Source organism: Agelaius tricolor, unplaced genomic scaffold, assembly GCF_023055355.1.
Source record: "Agelaius tricolor isolate 1412-34295 unplaced genomic scaffold, bAgeTri1.0.p SCAF_1, whole genome shotgun sequence".
NCBI lineage: Eukaryota > Metazoa > Chordata > Aves > Passeriformes > Icteridae > Agelaius > Agelaius tricolor.
In genome coordinates, this window is record NW_027269261.1 from 18,245,928 (window position 1) to 18,266,405 (window position 20,478).

Here is a 20,478-nt window from a genome sequence, read left to right on the forward strand (position 1 = left end):
CATTTTTTTAAAAGGTTGCAGAGTTCACAGGTTGGGCTAGTTGCTGCCAGGGTGGAGCTCTAACTGTTTGTTGTTGAAATCACCTGTCATTTTCGTTAACTACCTGTTGTTGATGGTTGGGGAATCCCCCTTTTGTCAGTGGCACCCTGCCGCTTCCTGGAGGATGGCACCCAGATGGTGAAGAGGAGGGGACATCGGGGTTGGCATGTAAATGACATTGGGGCGGGCAGGCAGATGAAGAAATCCCTCACCAAACCTAGCAAAAACCCCTAAAAACAATGAGCCAACATGGAATTGACGGATTGAAGTGATGTCTGGACGTGAGGAACAGAATCCAGTGTCCGCTAATACCCTTTTTACCCCTCACCATGACCTAAAAAGATGTTGGCTGGACAGAGGACCTCGAATGTCAAACTGAAAAAGCGGGAATCTCCTGATACTCTCTTGAGGACGGAAGCCCCAGCTCTGCCTGCAGACCAGCGGACAAAGCTGCACTTTTCCTCCTCCTCCGTGCCACTCCTGGAAGCAGCAGCGGCGTGAGTGTGACCCGTTGGTTCTTCCCACTTGAGCTGATTTTTTAATAAAGGCATTAAAAAGGAGAAAGATGTCCTGCCCTATTTATTTCAGAAGGGAAGTGCTGGAGCAGCTCCAGAAGAGGTTCACAAAGATTCTTAGAGGGCTGGAGCATCTCTCCTGTAAAGACAGGCTGAGACAGGTGGAGTTGTTCAGTCTGGAGAAGAGATGGCTCCAAGGAGACCTCAGAGCACCTTCCAGTACTTAAAGGGTGCCCACAAGGGCAGGAGAAGGATTTTTTACAAAGGATGTAGTTGATAGGACAAAGGTGAATGACTTTAAACTGTCAGAATTTAGATTAGATTTGGATTAGATGTTGGGAAGAAATTCTTCACTGTGAAGGTGGTGAGACATTGCAACAGGTTTCCCAGAGAAGTTGTGGATACCTCTTCAAGGCCAGGCTAGATGGGGCTTTGAGCATCTTGGTCTTATGGAAGGTGTCCATGCCCATGGCAGGGGTGTTGAAACTAGATGATCTTTATGGTCCCTTCCAACCCAAACTATTCCATGATTCCATGGGAGAGAGTCAGGCCCGGAAAACCAGGCTGAGGGTGATAGTGGGGCCCTGGAAAATGTTAAAGATAGACTCTGAAAATGTTAGGCTTTGTGTTTTGCCAGATCATGTGAAATCACACCTGCATAAGCAGTATGATAAATGATATAATTGTTAGATGTGATGATTGTTTAGTAATTAAATATAATTATTGTATAATCATAAGAAGAATCATAAGAAACTATGTTAGAAATTTAAGGGGGGCCACGAGGAGCCATGCTTGGCTGAAATCTATGTATACAATAGAACAATATAAGTTTAATAATTAACATGAAAGTTATATAACGATAGAATATAAAAACATGTTCATCCCGAACCCGTATCGGAGTCAGATTTGGGTTCATACCCCTGACACCCAGATCTCTTCAATAAAAGCACCTACATATAATCATTCTTGTGATTATGTGTTTCTTAATGCTAACATTCTGGCGACCCCAGATGGGACCCTGTGGTTGCTGCTGGGCAAGTTCGTGACTCGATCATGCTCCAGCCGGCACCAAGGGATTCTCAGGGAGCCCATCGGCTGCGACCTGCCTCTGCCGCTCACAACGTCCCGGGGAGAGAGGTAAGGTGCTTTTACTTTGGTTTGGTTGCCTGCCAATAAGACGTAGCGAAAGCTACGCTTGGTTGGGCAAAAGGAATTCCTGCAGGTATTGGCTAGGCGCCGTTCCGTAAGACAATCGTGAAAAGCATTGCAGATTCAGCATTTGTGGTGTATTTGGATGGAGAAGCTCAAAGGGATTTTGGGCAGCAATGCCTCCATTCTGCAAACTTCTCCTTTGGGGTGCTTATTAGCACATTGGAAACAGGGTAATTTTGGGGAAGAATTATGTAAGGCTAAGTTGATTGATTATTGTAATACACGGTGGCCAGAATATGTTTTGGAGAATGGCAAAAATTGGCCAAAGTACGGGACTTTGCAATATAACACCATTTCGCAGTTAATGTCGTTTTGTAAGCAAGAAGGAAAATGGGATGAGGTTCTGTATGTTGATTTGTTTTTCTCTTTACAGGGAAAGCCAGAATGGCAGGATGAATGTGGATTAATGGTGATTAGAGAATCTGCAAGTGATAAGTGTGGGGTTTGTGAGAAACCTTGTCTAGAACACTTGACGTTGAAAGAAAGTCTGAGTAGGGAAAATTATATAGATATTGATTTACAGGTAGCTCCAATAAGACCAAGAGAACCTAGCCCTATCCCACCTGCTTCACCTGTCCCTATCCCACTGTCTGCCCCTATCTCACCTAATCCTGAACCTGTCTTGTCTAGTACACCCTTCTCTCTTTATCCTCCTTTCCCACCGTCACCTGATCCCTCTTCCTCGGAAGATGAGCAAAACCTAACTGTGATAGAAAGGAGGGGGAGGGATGCAAGTGAAAAAGATAGCAATACTAAGGAATCAGTGACACCAGTATCTCACAGAACTCGAAGTCGGTCAAAGCTTGCCTCAGCCATGGGCAGACAAAAGCGAACTGTGATCGCTCCCTTGTGACAAGGTGTAGGAGTGGAAGGGCCAGTGTTTGTAAAAGTGCCTTTTTTCTCCTGCAGATTTAGTTATTTGGAAACAATCAGCCGGAACATATAGAGAAAATCCTGATAAGGTGGCACAAGTAAAAATGGTTATAAAAACTCAGAATCCTGACTGGGATGACATACAAGTAATATTAGATACTTTGATGGATTCTACTGAGAAAGAGATGGTACTTAAGGCAGCCAAAGAAAGGGCAAGGGAGGATATCAGAAATGGGCTCGTAACAGGAACTCTAGATGAAAATTTTCCAATTGAGGATCCAAAATGGGACCCTAATTTTTCTTGGGGTGTGAGGAGACTACAGAGATATCAGGAGTGGATCCAAATCTGAGTTCAGAATGCTGTGCCCAAAACTATGAATTGGTCTAAACTATATGAGGTTCGACAGGAAAAGAAAGAATCTCCCACTGCATTTTTGGAGAGGCTTAAGGAGGTAGCAAGGAAATATACAGATCTCCAAATAGACACAGAACAAGCAAAGGTTCAGCTCGCTCTCATATTCTTGGGCCAGTCACAGGACGATATCAGGAGAAAATTGCAAAAATTAGAAGGGGAGGAATTAAGGAATTAAGGAATCTTAATTAAGGAATTAAGGAATCTTGCCAATATTTGGTAACAAATAGGACCTTTAGTAGCACTTGACCTTCTGTGGTGTCTGGGTCTATTTTGAAGTACAACTGGAAGTTCCACTTTAGGTGATTAAGCCAAGTAGCAGGAGTTTTGTCCTTCTCTTGTGCACCCTCGAATGCCAATTTGGTATTAGTTCTTTTGAGAACTGACTCTTTGATCCCCTGAACTATCAAATACTTATATTCTATCATGGCCTTCCTCCCTTCCTCCTGATTTGGGTTCCAATTGGGATCCGTTAGTGGCAATTTCTGTTCACCTGATGGCACTTGGGGTCCTGGACGGTTATCTTTTTCCCAAATTCTTATGCCAGCAGCTCTAATCATCCAGACCTCTTCTGGGGAAAATAATATATTTGAAATGGAATTCATCTCCCCCCAAGTGTAGATATTTGGACCTTGTCTTGCTTTAGAGCAAATTTGGGAGAGAATCTCTAAAGGGGCTCCGGTAGGAATGCAAATTCATTTGGCCCCTCCCCCCAACTGGTCCGGGAGAAAATATCTCCTTGGAGAAAAGTGGAAAAAAATTGTTTATTAAACAATAAAACTTAAACAATATTAAACAATAAAACTCTTTGCTGCTCTAAAAGAGATGACAAATTGAGAAAAACCCGTCTTCGGGTTGCAGCTCAGCTCACTCAGTCTCTTATCAGTCTCTCTGGTGCTAGAAATGTGGCAGGTCAGGCTTGGCTTGGTGGGCCAAGCTGCTGGTGCTCTGCTGGGTGTTCAGTCCAGAGCAGGTTTTAAGAGGTTTAAAGAAAAGGGAAAAAACCTACAGTCTAGGGAACTTTGCTTTAGCTAGCTAAACTAACTAAAAACAAAAAAAGCTCTGTCCCGCGGTCTGTCCATCCGCAGACAACACAGTCCAGGAGCAGGAATGTGGAGGAGTGAGTGCAGTGTCTGAAAAAAACTGTGCACTTCTTCTCTCCCTCTTTCACTCTCTGCAACAAGTCTTAAAGGTGCAAAACTTGTTATTCAGCATAAACAAAATGAGACGATTGGAGATAAAAGCATCATATAGTTAACCCAGGACAGACCTAAGAATAGATCCACTTGGTTGGCCATGCCCACTGGGTCCTCAACTAAATGCCCTAACTCCTTCTTGAATCCTCTCACCACAGAAGTGGTTAGAGGAGCGTTCACAAAGCCAATACCTCCCACTACGCCTCCCATAGGAACTTCTCTGAGAGGAAAAAGTCTCTCCACCTTGGAGGTTTTGGATTGGGTACTGCAGTATGGTCCATCCTCAGACACAAAATTACTCATTTGAGGGATATTAGCATTAACCTGGACTTTCTGTAGGTCAACAGCTGTATCTGGTGATAACAGTTTACCAGGTAAGGAGGCATTTTTGTCCCAACTAGGAGGAGGTAAAAGGAGAGCAATAGGAGGGGGCAAAAAACCTGAGTGCATGTTAAGTGGAGCTGGAGAAGGGGTGGAGAGTGCAACAGGTGGAGTAGGCACTCATGGTGGTGTAGAAGCAACTGGAGGAGCTGAAGGGCGTGGTGAGGGAATGGCCACCAGGGGAGATACCGGGTCTATCACAGAGGAAGTCAAAGAGGTAGAAGAAGGAATTAGAGGAGGCGGTAATGGGATGGCAGCCAGGGAAAAAGCCGGATCTGCCATTTGAGGTGCCTAAGGAAGAGGATGATAAGGTGGAGGGACATCAGGAGGCAAATAGTCCAGGGGGTCCCTTTTACTAATCTCTCTAACTCTAGCATTGCCTCCTTCGTTCCCCTCGTTCTTCCTCTGCACCTTACAAATTTGCACATTTTCATCCCCAATACCATTCTTTAACCAACAAGCTACATATAATACTTGCTCAGGATCGGTATCCTCTTGAGCTATCAGATAGTGACTCAGTTGTTGACACATCCCCTTGTCTTTCGTCCCACACCACGGCCATCCTCCTTGCACATCTAACTGTGGCCGGACTTCTACACAGTAATGAATCATCTTAACCTTATCTAATCCCTCCGTGGCCTCTATAGAATCCCATCTCTCTAGCAGTTCACCTAAGGGACTATGGAGGGGTATATTCCTCAGTCTCTAGCCTCACTTATGATTACATCCTCCCATTTTTCTGGGTCTCACCAGAAAAAAAATCACAAAGGTGCCTCTACTCAAAAAGAAAGGCACCAACATGTAACTCAAGAAAAATCCTATTTGAGGAGTCCCAGCCTCCTCCACCGAACCTCAGATTTGTCTGACCCCTTTCTTCAGGACTTTATAAGAAAAGAACTGCCTGATTTCTAGTTTGCCTAACTTCCCTAATGCTAGGACTTATGTATCAGGACTTTAAAAACTAGAGATCCCAGCCTCCTCTGCTGAGACTTGTGCCTGATCTCCTTTGTCAGGACTTAATTTGCCTGCAGGACTTGTGGGCTTGCTCCGAATCCTTCTCAGGACTTGCAATTTGCCTGACTTCCCCCTGTCAGGACTTTTGGGTTGCATGCCACTCACACACTATTTCCTCTGCACGCCCAGAGGGGGTCTTCTCTACCCCTTAGGAGGCGCCTCAACCACCTATCGACTTGCTTCCCGCTGGTTCCGGCCGGCCCCCTCACGGGGGTCCGAAACCGTGGTACTAGGGGGTCGCCACTCCTGCCAAGGGTCTGAGCTGCCAGCCCTCGTCTCACTCACACTCCACTCACTCGCGCCTACCCTTGCCACCGGATCCTCTCACCAGTCCAGCGCTCCTCCACGTCACTGGTCCCAAGCCAATCTTCTTTGCTCCTGATAGCCAGCTGTCCTGGAGGTCCAGTGTGGGTGGCTGTCCCAGTCCTGGTGTCCTCTTCAGGTGTGGATATCCCAGATGAGCTCCCAGCTGAAATAAATAGGGCAGGACATCTTTCTCCTTTTTAATGCCTTTATTAAAAAATCAGCTCAAGTGGGAAGAACCAACGGGTCACACTCACGCCGCTGCTGCTTCCAGGAGTGGCACGGAGGAGGAGGAAAAGTGCAGCTTTGTCCGCTGGTCTGCAGGCAGAGCTGGGGCTTCCGTCCCCAAGAGAGTATCAGGAGATTCCCGCTTTTTCAGTTTGACATTCGAGGTCCTCTGTCCAGCCAACATCTTTTTAGGTCATGGTGAGGGGTAAAAAGGGTATTAGCGGACACTGGATTCTGTTCCTCACGTCCAGACATCACTTCAATCCGTCAATTCCATGTTGGCTCATTGTTTTTAGGGGTTTTTGCTAGGTTTGGTGAGGGATTTCTTCATCTGCCTGCCCGCCCCAATGTCATTTACATGCCAACCCCGATGTCCCCTCCTCTTCACCATCTGGGTGCCATCCTCCAGGAAGCGGCAGGGTGCCACTGACAAAAGGGGGATTCCCCAACCATCAACAACAGGTAGTTAACGAAAATGACAGGTGATTTCAACAACAAACAGTTAGAGCTCCACCCTGGCAGCAACTAGCCCAACCTGTGAACTCTGCAACCTTTTAAAAAAATGGGCAGCTTTTCTACTCATAACACCTTCCTTGTTTTATTGGGGCCCTAGAGTTCTGTATCCAGCAGCTGATCTTGGAAAGCCAGGGAGGGTTTCCATTCTGCTGGGGAATTTACCTTCCAGTGTTTCTTCCCTGATGATTCTACCTTTTTTTTTTTTCCATATCCACATAATCACCACTCACCACTTCCCTCTAGTCCTAACCCCTCCGCCCCTCCCCCCCCCCCCGCCCCCACTCCCTGGCCCTGGCTCTGCTCTTTGCTTACTCTCACCTTGCGTGAGTGAGCAGCTCAGCCACATCACTTCTTCCTGCTCCCCCTGGGGTGGTGCTTCTCCCCCCGGACCTGCACTGCAGCCATTCCCGCCAGGTGGAGGATGCTCTCCCGCTCCAGGAGCCCAGTGTGTATGTGGGAATAACGCGGGGAATGGGGAACAGGGAAGCTCATCCCAGCTGCATTTCCGTGCAAGGCTGTTCCGCCCTGGAGCGCTGGTGGTGGCACTGGGACACGGGATCGGACTGTGGGAGAGACCGACAGCCCTACACGGGTCCATCACAGCCCACGGCACTCCAAGGGTCAGTCTTCACCCTCTCTTCCCACCGTCAACCGCCCCTCTTTCCACTGTCCCTTTAAGCTGCCAAGAAATAAGGTTTTCCAGCTCTAGGAGAATGTTTTGGCAGCAGGGTTTCACTTCGAATTTTTCAGAATTTTTCAGTAACTTAGCACTCATTCATTTTCTTGGCCCGAGGCAGACAAGGATTACTACACTCCTTTTTTTTTTTTATGGGGGAAAAATAGATCTGCAGGGTACAAAGTCCCTAAGAGGCACAAACGTGTTGGAGGTGGGACTTGATAAGACAAAACTGCATCTGCACCTGGCCTTTGAAGAGTCCAGCTTGTGGGATTTCAGCAGTTCCACCCTGGAGTACAGTACTTGAGATCTTGAGCACAAAGTGCTTTGCAGACACCTTGCAGTGCCCCAGTCTGGCAGGGCTGACTGGCCATCATCTAACCTGGCTAACACATGGCATAGGTGTTGTCAGTAGGCAGGCTTCTAGCTCTAACCTAGCATAAAGCACAACAGCATTGTAAAATGGAGCAGTGAGCTGCTGCTGTATTTCTTTAATTCCATGACTGGGAGCATTCACACAGGTCATTGGAGAGTTCAGTCCATCACATCTCTGCCCAAGGGTGAATGAGATGTGTCTTCCTCTTAACTGGCAATGGCTAATTTTGGCTGTCTCTAGCTTCCTTGTGATGCTGTGTCATTATGCAAGAACTTTCAGAAGCTGAGTAAGGTGGTAAAAGACAGGAACTAGAGGACAGGGGTAGAAGGACCTCCACAGTGTTCTCTAAGGATGGTTTCTGGGTTGAACACACGCATAATGAGAACACGGAAGCAGCCCAGAACAGATCTTCTCCCTTCCCTCCCTTGGCCCCATACAAAGCATCCCCCAACCCCTCATTAGGCTGAAACATGATTTAGAGAATCTTGAACATTATTCACTCAGTTGAAAGAGCTATAACGGAAGAGGAGAGTGCTTCCTATCCAAAATAACCAATGCTTCCAGGGTTAGTGGGTATGAGTGCAAGAAAAAGGTTTGGTATTGCACTGCGAAGAAAACAGAGGTGACGGTAGCTGTTTTACTTGACAGAATAATGTGCTAAATAAAGGCATAGCTGGCTTTCTCTCTGGAAAGAGCTGGGTAGGAAGACAATTTAAAAATACAACCTGCATGGGGATTTCTCTTTTGGCAGTCCCTTGGTGTCTGACTGCAGGTCTTTATGGATTCAGAAATCAGGTGCATGTTCTTCTAGATGCACTGCATGGAGTGTGTCAGTTGCCAGCTTCCACTCTATACATCTTTCATCAGCTCAGCCTGTGTGACAGCTGTTCTTCCTTGGTTGGGTTGGGACTATCTAGTGTAAGGATAATCAGTGGATAAGCAGTTGATCTAGGATGTACATGCAGGTGAGCCCTAGGATGCTCCTGCCATGCTGGGAATTGATGGAACAGGTCCCTCACCAAGAGCCTCCCACAGGAATGGTTTCAGGAAGGCCACCAGCTCCTTTTCTACCTTCTTTACTTGGTAGGTCTTCATTGCATCACAGATTTGACAGTCCAGAGTTTTGTCAGCCATACTAGTGAGTGAAATTTTCACATTTTTCTCCCCCACCATCAAGAGCAAACTCAAATTCATTCAGATCTAAATCCTATTTCAAATAAATTCAAACATCTCCATTCCAGGAAAGTCTGGAGTGGTTTCTAATTTCACCTAAAAGCTGGGCAGATTTTATCTCTCTTTGTATTATATTTATGGTCCTTTTGTCACCGGACACTTGCAGCTTGTTATCTTTTGATTGCTTTTTTAAAGTGCATGTACAAAAAAAACATACTTGAAAAAGCAAACATCTTTTATAATTTGTTCCATTTGGCTCCACATATTCAGGAATCCGTTTCCATACTTTTTTAATAGTTCTCTAATAAATAATGTGCCCAGATTTGGTCCCAGAAGTGCAGGAGTGATAACCATGCCATTCCCCCTGTGGCTGATCACCATTACTCATCTTTGCTGACTTCAGGCTACCAAACCATTACTACTGTTTTATGCCTGACAACTGTTTCACAGGCATGACAGCACTGATGAGATTTATAAAAAGGTGAGACCTTTAAAAAGGACTGTACAGAGCTCTGTTTGTCTTTGACTGTCATTCCTAAGACTCCTTTCCTATTATCACTTTGATCTTTTCCAGGTGAGCTTAAATCCTGGCTGCTTCTAATTATCCTGCAAGCACAAAAAAAGAACATTGTGTCTCTGGGCTAAATCCAGTTTCTGAAAAACACAGTCCAAAGTTACAGCAAGGAGTAAGGGGAAACTAACAGGAAGGAGACTTTTTTTCCCCCAGGGTGGCTTCTGGTGTAGACCAGGCAGTTCTCACATGACAGGTTTCAAAGAATAAGGAAAACATGGGGTCAAGATGTAAGAATCCCTCAGTAGTGACTGTGACTGCCCACAGGTGGTTTGTGCAGCCTAGAATGAGTGTCACTGCTGGCAAACAACAGTAGCAAAAAATTTGGAAAAACAAAAAAAACCCCACCAAACAAAAAGCCCCCAAACCTTCAAATGAATCTTCATTGTCCTCACTAAAGCTGTATTTCCTTAGGAGCTGGAAGACTGGCTGTTGGTCCTCTTTGAGGCCCAGCTGAGGCTCTTTCTGCCTTCATGCTGTCCTGTGACACACAGGGCAGAGCTGGGCTGCCCAGGCCTGGCTCATGGACCAGTGCTCAGTGCTTGGGCCATACTGGGACAAACAACCCAGCTGGCTGCTGGGCAGGGACATGAGCAAGCTGACCCAGCTCACCAGGGACACACTCAAAACTGTGCTAGAGGCTAAAAACAGCTGATCTAGGGCCAGAAGCTGAGGTCTGGGGCTAGGAATCTCTCTCAGCATATTCAATTTACTCTTGTCCTCCACAGAGTAGCCCAAGCATGTTTTAGTCTCTGTTTTCAAATTTATTTTCCTGTCCTTTTGGGGACTGCTCTCCTGTAAAGAGCTGTTACACTGTAATTAGTGGAATCACATCTATCTTTGTGTGTTTCTATCTCATCATATAATCTGATGGGATATCAAAACAAACAAATAAATACAAACAGAAAGTAGATCATTACACCCAAACCAGTACTGGCTTTTATGGTCCTTCTGCTCTGTCAGGTCATTAAGTGCCTTACTGCCTTATGCTTTTCTCCATCAATGATAGGAACTGTCACAGCGCACAATTACAATTACAATTGTAAGATGCTTCTTGATTTTAAGAGCAAATCTGCTATATTTGATTTAAGCATCCTGGCAACTTAAGGGAGAAATTGAGGGGATGGGATGGGACACATTCATCAATCAATCATCTGATGAATGAAATAGTTGAAATCGTTTCTATTTTAGATCTTAATTGATTAGAGGGGGACCATGAAAAAAGTGTGTTTACACTGCGCAACTTTTTATGAGCACAAAAGCATATATTGTGATGGCCTAAATCCCAGTCAAAAGCTTGGAGCTTTATTTTTGTCTCAGTCAGTAGATTTTATCTAATCAGATAACATCAGCAATACAAATTTTCCCAATAGCAGTCAGCCTTTATCTGACCAGTCTAATAACAAAGGCTTCCTGTTTTGCAATATATCTTTCAAGATCTTTTTTTATGACTTAAAGAAATATTACAAACCCCTTGCCAGTAGGCTTTCTGTTAGATTAAAAGAAAAAGGATGCTCTTTGAAGGTCTTTGTGGGGTTTTTTTCTGCGAAATTTTACCAAGCACCAAATACTAATAGTCCTTCGTAGTCAGTAAATATCACCAGCCTCTGGGAAAGATAATTATAATTTTTGCCACAAGGGAGGAAAATATGAAAGATACTAGGGCATCAGACAATGATATTTTGTTCTGCACTTTCTCCAAGAAGTAGGAATGATTTTCATTTCCCTACAGAATTGTGATCTGGGAATATAAAGAGAAGGCTCCACAAGGAAAACTCCTTTGGGTAGCTGGAAGGTGCCCAAGATCTGAAGATGGAGACTGAGACATCTTTGTTGATTCAAGTGAATTTTCATGAGTTTAGACAGCAATTGCACAGCAACTTCTCCAGCACATTTTTGTTGGGGGTGTGGAAAGAGGAGCAAGAAGTGCTTTCTAAATTTCCATAAGAGAGTTGCTGCTCTGCCATGAATAACAAAAAGATACAGTCTGAGCCCTCCTTTTCAGCTTTACTCCAGGCCCTGCTTACTGACAGTGCCTCTGGGTGTCCTCAGGCCAACACAGGGATGCTGAGATAGACAGGCTCTGCTACAGTATCCACTCTCAGGTACTGCCAATTCCCATCCTCCTTTGCTATGGTTTGAAACCAGGTTAGCAAAATCAGGTTTTAAAACAGTAAGTACAATAGGGAAGATCAGTTCCAGATGACGCAAAGCCTTCCCACTTTTCCCCTTCCCTTTACTACTTACCCTTTCCAACATCAGTGCAGTAGAAGGAAACAAAATCTCACATGCTGGGCTCTGGTTCTCTGAACTTCAGTGCTCCAGTTTTCAATAATGAAAATTTTCAATAATTGTCAGGACAAGAGGATATAGACTCAAGCTCCACCAAGGAGGTACAGGTTGGACATTCAGGAAAGGGTGTTTAAACATTGGAAGAGGCAGCCCAGAAAGGTGGTGGAGTCACCATCCCTGGAAGTGTTCAAGAAACAACTGGACCTGGCAATTATTGCTGTGGTTTAGTTGACATGGTAGTGTTTGGTCAAAGGTTGGACTCAGTGATCTTGGTGGTCATTTCCAACCTCAAAGATTCTGTGACTCTATGATTCTGTGAATTGAGCATTTACACATCCCTTCATTTCTATGTCCCTGCACAGACCGGAAATTGAATGGGGTGATCCTCATTTTGTGGGAAGAATATTCTTCCCCAAAAGTTTTACATGCTTATGTACAGTGATGAAGGGTTGCATAAACTGCTACATAATGGGATTCTGATAAATTACAAATCTTTGCTGTCTTCATGAGAGCAGTAAAAGGCATTTCTTAGTGCCAGTGTCCCTCTGCTGCTCATGGATTCAGGGAAAAAGGTAATAACTTAGGCAGAAAGGGAGCAAAGAGTTTACAAGTGAAATCTTGCTTGACACTAAACCAGAGCAAAGTTGGAGTGTAACAACTGCTGAAAGATTGTTAGATGGTTTTTTAGCTCACAAAAATGTGGAAAAGCAGGTCAACATAAAAGAAAAGGTCTCTAAAAATATTTCCCCATTTTCTTGTACTCTCATAATAAAAATAAAACTACATTTTTAAATTTAAAACCAAAATTTTCTAATTCTTGCACTCTAAATATTCTGAGCTTTTTCTAGCTGTCTAATGTACACGTATCCATTAAATATTGACTTTTAAAGTCAATATTTTCTCTTTGTCACTCCTTTTGATGGTGCTGTGATTTTGCCCAAATTTTAAAAGCATCCATCTAATCTGGGATGAAAATGTAAATGTCTGAAGATAAATGTAATTTAAAACTATTTGTGCTAAACACCTGATATCAAGGTGTCTAGAAGTAATATAATAGTTATCAAATATTAAAAAGGTAACTTGGTGATTTGTTTTCATATTTCAAGCAAAGAGAAAAGTAAAAAAGTAAACAAGATCTTGAATGACCTGCTGTATGTTTAGCTGTGTCTTTTTAATAACCTACAATATTTTGTAGTCACAACAAACATTATATCATTTACTGCTTATGAAGTCCCCTTAAAAAGTGCATGCTAGTTCAAAAAGGTTAGTAGGTACAGCTATTTTTTAATGCTTGGAATTATTCCCCATAGAAGAAGTTAAAATTTCTTCATTATTATTTTAAAGTGCAATAGACAGACAACCCCTTTAGGGCTAGTTAATTGCTCTGTTCTTTACTATGCTCAATAAAAGAAAATTCTGATGCTCACTGCCTGCAATTTGATTCCCTTAGCAGCACATCCTAAGTTCCGTAGTGAGGCAAAACATTAATGAAGTTTGAATGCCAGGACTTCAGACATCAACTCTAATTGTACATCCCTAATCTCTTGTACTTTCAAGGATCAGAGCTTGTCTCAAGCACATGAGATTGTCTTAAAAATTACAAGATCACTATTTTAAGTTGTGAGCTATGTGGGTTTCCCACTTAGTGTTTGAGCCTCTAGGGTGAAAATTCACAGCCTCATTCCAGCAGTCAAAGCTGCTACAAGTGAAGGTTTTAATATAATCAGGTGACTTGGAGAACATCACCAAAAATATTTGATACAGTGGGGTCATGTCAGTTATAGGACTGGATTGTGTTGTAGTATCCTTGTGCTTTCTATGGAGCAGATAGTCTCTAAAAATTGGCTGGATCTTTCCTTTCATTTTTGCAGTGGGAATGTCATAGTGGCTTCGACTGACATACTTTCAGATTTCCCAGGAATCCCATTGTATGGCAGCAATAAGCATAATTTTAATTTAATTTAATAGTGCAGTGTTCTGGATGGAGTTTTGTCCTTGTCCTTTAAAGAGGGAGGCGTGCTCAAATCAGAACAGTAATCACTCAATGTCCCACTGTTTTTCTCTCTGAAGTAGATCTACTTTGCAGACATTAGATGGGGGTTTGGTTCTACAAGAATTCATACTTACCAATCCTTAAGGAAATTGTGCTGGAGGACACAAAAAATCACCCATTAAGTTGTCATTTCATTAAATACTTGGCTAAAAGCAGAAGCAGATGATTGCGATCTTAGAAGGTTAGGAGTTTTTTTGAAACTACACTACACAAACAACCACTTTAAGGCTAATAATTTGCTCCGTTCTTTACCATGCTCAATAAAAAAGACCTTCCTTGCTCTGAAGAGGTTTTTGTCTCAGATAAAAAGGGCAACAGGCAGACAGAGGGCATAATGCAAGAAAAATAGAGAGTGGGAATAAATGGATTCATCATTAAGCTGCATAAATTGTGCTATGCACCTTTTCATATAATTTAGGAATTTACAGTTTGGGAAATGCAGTTTTTCATAAAACATGAAATCTTGCAGCACAGTTTTTTGTTTTGTTTTGTTCCATCACTGTTAGTCTTGTTCCTGCCTATACTTTTTAAACTATTTTACAGCCACTATTTTCCAGAACAACTTCACATTGTCAGGTTAATCTGAGGCTTGAGGAGCCCCAAAAGAGGTTCCCCTTCTTAAGAACTCATGGCTTTTAGGTACCTCTGTGTGATAACAATCTGCATTCCAAACGGGTGACAAGGAGAGCACTCAGGGAAAGAGCAGCATTTGCCTGCTCTGTTGAGATGACTGGGTGGCTGCACTTTTACTTGGACAATCCAAACTGTTTTAGCCTTTTTGGAAAAACTAATTAAGGTTAAGGTAATACACCAGCATTACGAGTTCCACGGTGCAGATTAAATGGCTAGGCCAAGATTTTTACCTGGTGAGGTTTTAAAGAACTGTCCTGGTTTAGGGCAAATTTGGGAGAAAAACTCCAAAAGGGGCCCCCAGAAACCCAACCCACATGGCCCCTCCCCCCAACTGGCTCGGGAAGAGTTTCCTCAGAGAGAAGTGAAAGAAACTGTTTATTTAACAGGAAGGCACTCCTCAGCACAAGAAATAACAATACCGGATGACAAAACTCATTCACTGCTCTGAAGAGGTGACAAATTCAGAAAGTCTCTCCTGTGGGTGCTTGCTCTGTTATCAATCCCTCCGGCACTGGCAAAGGCTGCTGCCCAGAGTAGGCCCCCGTAGGTCACAAAGTGCAAGCTCTCAGTGCTCCCCAGGTCCCACTCCGGAGCAGGCTCGAGTGGTTCCAAGAAAAAGGGAAAGAAAAACAGTCCAGGGAAAACTCAGACCACCTCAGCTAGCTGAACTAACTAAAAAGCAAAAGGAGCGTGGTGTTCTGCCCTATCCGTCCCCAGACAACAACAGTGGAGTTCTGTGTTCCAGCAGACTGTGGGGGAGAGTGCAGCTGATAACGAAACTCCGTGCTTCTTCTTCTCTCTGCCTTCACTGTCAGAGCCAGTCTTGAAGGCACAGAATATAACATCCAGCATAAACAGAACACCTGATTGGGGATACAAGCATCATAATGTCACCCTAGGACAGGAACATAAAGGAGAGTTACTTTTTAGGTTTTAGGAGGTCCTCACATTTTTTTGGGATGCATGTTCTGACCAGACTATCAGGTGATGCTTGTTAGATTTCAGAGATAAATCCCAAATCACAAGTCATTTTTAGGGTGACATTAGTCCTCTATTCTACAGCTGTTAAAAATGTGCTCTGAAACTCACTGCAAAGACAGCCAACTGCTGAACTAATTCTTGCTGTTGTCACTTTTTTTCATGTAGGTTCATGATGTTGTGCCATCAGCTCCTCCTCTTCTTTGGGCTGTCACTAGCTAGTGGTATGTGTGCATCTAGAAGGTGCTACTCAGAAGCCCAAGCCTCCATATGCTTTTTCTGCGGCCTCACAGATGTTCCACCTGTTCCACCTGTGCCAAAGGATACAGTGAAGCTTTTCCTGACTTACAATTTGTGGTGGTTTGACAGGAAATGTGTTTTTTGGGATGCTGTGTTTTGGGCCAATGGATATTCAGGCTTTAATATTGGCATTTAACCTGGCCATTAGGACATGGATCTGCCTCTGAGAACACCGGGTTAAAAGCAGAGCTCTCCCCTGGGAGGGTCCTCTTGGGTTTCCAGCGGGAAAGAGTTCGGGTCTCTTCCCCGGCCCAGCTGCTGGCTGGGCAGGGGGAGGGGAAAAGCCATGTGGCCAGGAGAGGTAGGCCTGAGCCCCGGGGTGGAAGGGTGGAAGAGAGAGAGAGACACCGAGAGCCATCGGGCAGCTCCCCCTGGGAGACACAGATAGAGATAGAGAGAGAGAGAGAGAGAGAGCCGCTGCCTGGGACTGTAACCTTGAAACTGGATAAACATGGGCCTGTGCCGGCAGCACGGCTGGGATGGAGAAGGGGGGGGGGTTCAGCCGGCTGCTTGTAGGATCTTTTAACCCCTTTTTGGAGAATGAGAACTTTACAGAACATTGACTTTTCCTAGAAGATAGAGTGGAAGATGAGGAAGGAAATATGCAAGTGTGAGAGAGGTCTGGGCGAGTGAGAAATAGTGGAAGAGTAGAGAAAAATCCTAGTGGGAAGAGATTATGGAGTGGCTTTTGCTGGACTCTTTTTGTACAGCCATGGACAGAACCATGTTCCTTGTAACACAGAGACTGCATCTAGGGGGGAGGCAATGGCCACAGAACCAAGAGGGTTCAGTGTTGGTGCCCCTCGGCCCCAGGGGGTGAAAATATATGGGGGGGACCGGTGTCCCAAAGGAGAGATTGTGGGGACAGGTGTCCCAAAGGAGAGACTGTGCCTTTTTTGGATCAGGACAGAGCATCCTTAAAAAGACAACCCTAGAAGCAGCTCTGGTCCATGTTCAGTGGTGAGAGCACTGGACATGAAAGGAAGAGGTCACGACGGCAGATGTACTCCGGGCGGTGCCACGAGTGACACGGAAACACACGAGGCTTCAGCTGTGTTTCCAGGGGAAGCCCATGGTACAAGAAGGACTCGTCTCCTCTTGATGAACTGAGGATTGATTGTCTGAAGGGTGGTTCTGGACTAAGAGTCGGTGATTTGAGGAATAGATGTATTGTGTTGGAAATTTGGTGGGGGGAGGAGGAAATGTATTTGTAAGGTTTTCATTTTCCCTGTGTGTGTGTTCCTTTTTATCTGTAGTTGTAGTGTAGTTAATAAAGTTTTGTTTTCTTTCTTCCCTAAGTAGGAGCCTGCTTTGCTTATTCCTGGTCACATCTCACAGCAGCTACCAGGGAGAAGGTATCTTCATGGGGGCACTGGCATTGTGCCAGTGTCAAACCATGACACAACTATATCAGAAAAGTGATTTTGTTCCCACTGCTGGAGCACTTGTGGCTGTTGGAAATTGGAACCCATTTGGTCCATCCTGTTACCATAGGAAAAAAAGCATTCAGGAACCTGCCAAACCTTTGTATCTTAGACTTGGGAGACAAGATTCTTCAACTGCATCTTGATGCTTTTATGGGCTTACCAAGACTGACTCTTCTCCCTCTGTTTCACAATTCCCTTGGCGATTCCATCCTGGAAGAATGTTACTTTCAAGATTGGAGATCATTGGAAGAATTGGATCTTTCAATGAATGAAATCACAAAACTTCATCCCCACCCCTTATTTTATAATCCAACGGCCTTGAAAAGTGTGAACCTGAAATTCAACAAGATATCCAACTTTTGTCAAACCAGTCTTACCAGCTTCCAAGGAAAACACTTTTTATTTTTTAACCTCAGTTTTAATCATTTGTACAAGACAGCAGATGTGACCTGGGCCAAGTGCCCCAATCCTTTCAAAAATACCACATTTAGCTCACTAGACCTTACTGACAATGGCTGGAGCACAGAGAGAGTCCAGTATCTCTGTACAACCATTGAAGGGACTCAAATTTAAGTTCTTTAATATTTAGCAGTCCTATAATTGGTTCAGGATTTGCCTTTGATAATTTAAAAAATCCAGATGATTGTACTTTTGCAGGACTAGGAAGAAGTAAACTAAGGTTCTTTGATATTTAACAGGGTTGCATTTTCTCTCTGAATTCTTTAGTCTTTCAAAGTCTTGGCAATCTGGAATCACTGAACATTTTCAAAAACAAGATAAATCAAATCCAAAGGTAAGCATTTTTTGGCTTGGGCAACCTAAAAATTCTCAATCTCTCAAGTAACCTTTGGGGTGAGTTGTACAATTATACTTTTGCGGGTCTATGTAGTGTAACGAATATTGATTTACAGCAAAATCATGTTGGGATGATGTGTGATGAATCATTCAGGCATTCAGTAAATCTGGAAATAATTTATCTCTGAGACAATGCCATTAAAAGACTCCCTTCCTTTCCACATCTGACCTCTGCCTTTTTAGGCCTTTTTAGGTGACGATAAGCTAATGTCTGTAGGTAACAGAGCAATAACTGCAACACAACTCAAATTAGAAAGAAATTGGTTGGCAAAACTAGGTGACCTGTATGTTCTTTTCCAAATTCCAGATCTGCAGTATATCTTTTTAAAACAGAACTGGTTCTCTTACTGTGTGAACAGTGCTAATTTATAGAAAGCAATCAGTTAGTATATATGGATCTTGGTGAAAATATGTTACAGCTGGTGTGGGAGAGAGATTTATGTTTGGATGTGTTTGGGGCACTGCCCAAACTTCAAGTTCTACATCTGAGTAACTACCTCAGGGCACTTCCACAGGAGATTTTTAGAGGTCTACCATCTCTTAAAAGACTTTACCTGGCTTCCAACCTGTTGTCTCATCTTTCTCCTGGGCTTTTCCCACAAAGCCTAACAAACCTAAACTTATCTGGAAACCGGCTGTTTTCCCCTGAGCCTGAAGTCTTTATGATTTTGAGTATTCTGGATATAACACATAATAATTATGTCTGTGACTGTGCTTTAAAGAGCCTGCTAGTGTGGCTGAATGAAACAAATGTAACCCTGGTTGGCTCCCAGTCTGACAGGTACGGTGTGTACGCCCCCTGCCTTTGACGCCTGTCATATATGGCGTACGATGGCTGTGATAAAGATGAATGAACTCCAGCAGACACTCAGATTCTCACTCTTCATCTTCTTCTCGGTCATTCTTCTCATGTTTCTGGTGGCAGTCATAATTTTTACTCACTGCTGGGGGATTTGTTTCATCTGATATAAAACCACCACAAAAAGACAGACAACCAACAACAAACAGTAGATAAAAATGAATACAAATATGATGCATATCTGTGCTACAGCAAAAACGACTTTGAATGGGTCCAGAATTCTTTCCTAAAGCACCTGGACTCACAGTATTTTGATAACAACAGATTTACCTTGTGTTTTGAATAAAGAGATTTCATGCCTGGCAAAGAACATATCAACAATATTAATGATGCCATTTGGAACAGCAGGAAAACAATTTGCATTGTGACCAAGCAGTTTCTCAAAGATGGGTGGTGTGTGGAAGCCTTTAATTTCACGCAGAGCAAGTACTTCTGTGATCTGAAGGATGTCCTCATTATGGTAGTGGTTGGGTCACTTTCTCAGTATCAGCTGAAGAAACACAAACCAATTTGAAACTTCCTACAAAGGAATCAGTATTTGCAGTGATTATCAAGATTATCAAGATGTGGACTGTTTTTTAGATAACCTTTCTTGACAAATTCTGAAAGAAATAAAAGTGCAATGGAAAACTGGTGGTATAGAGCTGCAGCCTGTAGCAACTGTCTCACATTGACTGTGTGAGTTCCTGGCAAATATCCCATTTCTAACTGTGCCATGGCAGGAATAAACAGAAGTTGGCTTCATCTTTCCTTGAAAAGACATGCAGAATATTTCGATATAAATGTTTCAGAACACAGAGACAAAACAACAGGCAGATTTATGAAAATGCAAATGGACTCATGCATTTTCAGAAGAATTGAATGAACCACAGATGTTTCACATTTTGGATGCATCTTCAGGCACTTTGGCCCTGATTTTTGGAGTACTGCTTAATGGTCTGTTTCAGCTAGAGAAGGATGCTTGTGGTTGTTTCCTCAAAGAGAGTCCATGATACTGTCCAGGAGTGATCAAAAGTGCTCTCAGGCACTGCCAAGCCTGATCATTGTGGTTCCTGGACCACTTAATTCTGTGCTTGCTGCCTGGTAACTTTTCTTGCTCTGTTTCACATTGGTTTGCACCTTTATGCTTTATATTGATATAACATGGATTTAATTTGTTTATTATCTTCTCAATTAACCTCAGCTCAGCTGGAACATAAAAGCTTTGGACTCCGTTCATGCCCTTCCCCTCCACCAACTTCTCTGCTTAGTGATCAAACGACAGTCATTGGCCTACAATATTTGCTACTTGCTCAGCATTGGTGCTTTTTCACTTGACCTGCCTCCTGCCCTGCGGAGAGGAGCTGGTATTCCCTTTGGATCTGAGGCAAGCCTGAGCTTGGAAAGGAAACAAGAAGCTACCTTAGCAGTTGTGCAGGCTGTACCCTGGTGACAGGGCTTTTGTGTTCTGGTACTGTGAAATACACCTGTACTTTGTAATTGTCCTGAGTAATTTGGGTTGTCCTCAGCACACCCTGTATACTGATCAATTCTAAGGAGTTTTCTTGCTTGTATTGAAATTTTTTTCTAGAGACATTAGAAAACCCTCTCTGTTAG

At 43.6% G+C, this 20,478-nt stretch overlaps 1 protein-coding gene across 1 annotated transcript; it reads left to right on the top strand.

Annotated features, from left to right (window-relative positions):
• The first annotated feature begins 1,428 nt into the window (after window positions 1-1,428).
• TLR5 (toll like receptor 5) lies at window positions 1,429-19,556 on the top strand. The gene is given in 8 exon segments (XM_071448388.1): window positions 1,429-1,691; window positions 4,587-4,870; window positions 5,795-5,868; window positions 18,207-18,390; window positions 18,393-18,873; window positions 18,875-19,005; window positions 19,008-19,426; window positions 19,428-19,556. Coding segments are annotated over 8 exon segments (1,965 nt in total).
• The last annotated feature ends 922 nt before the right edge of the window (window positions 19,557-20,478 follow it).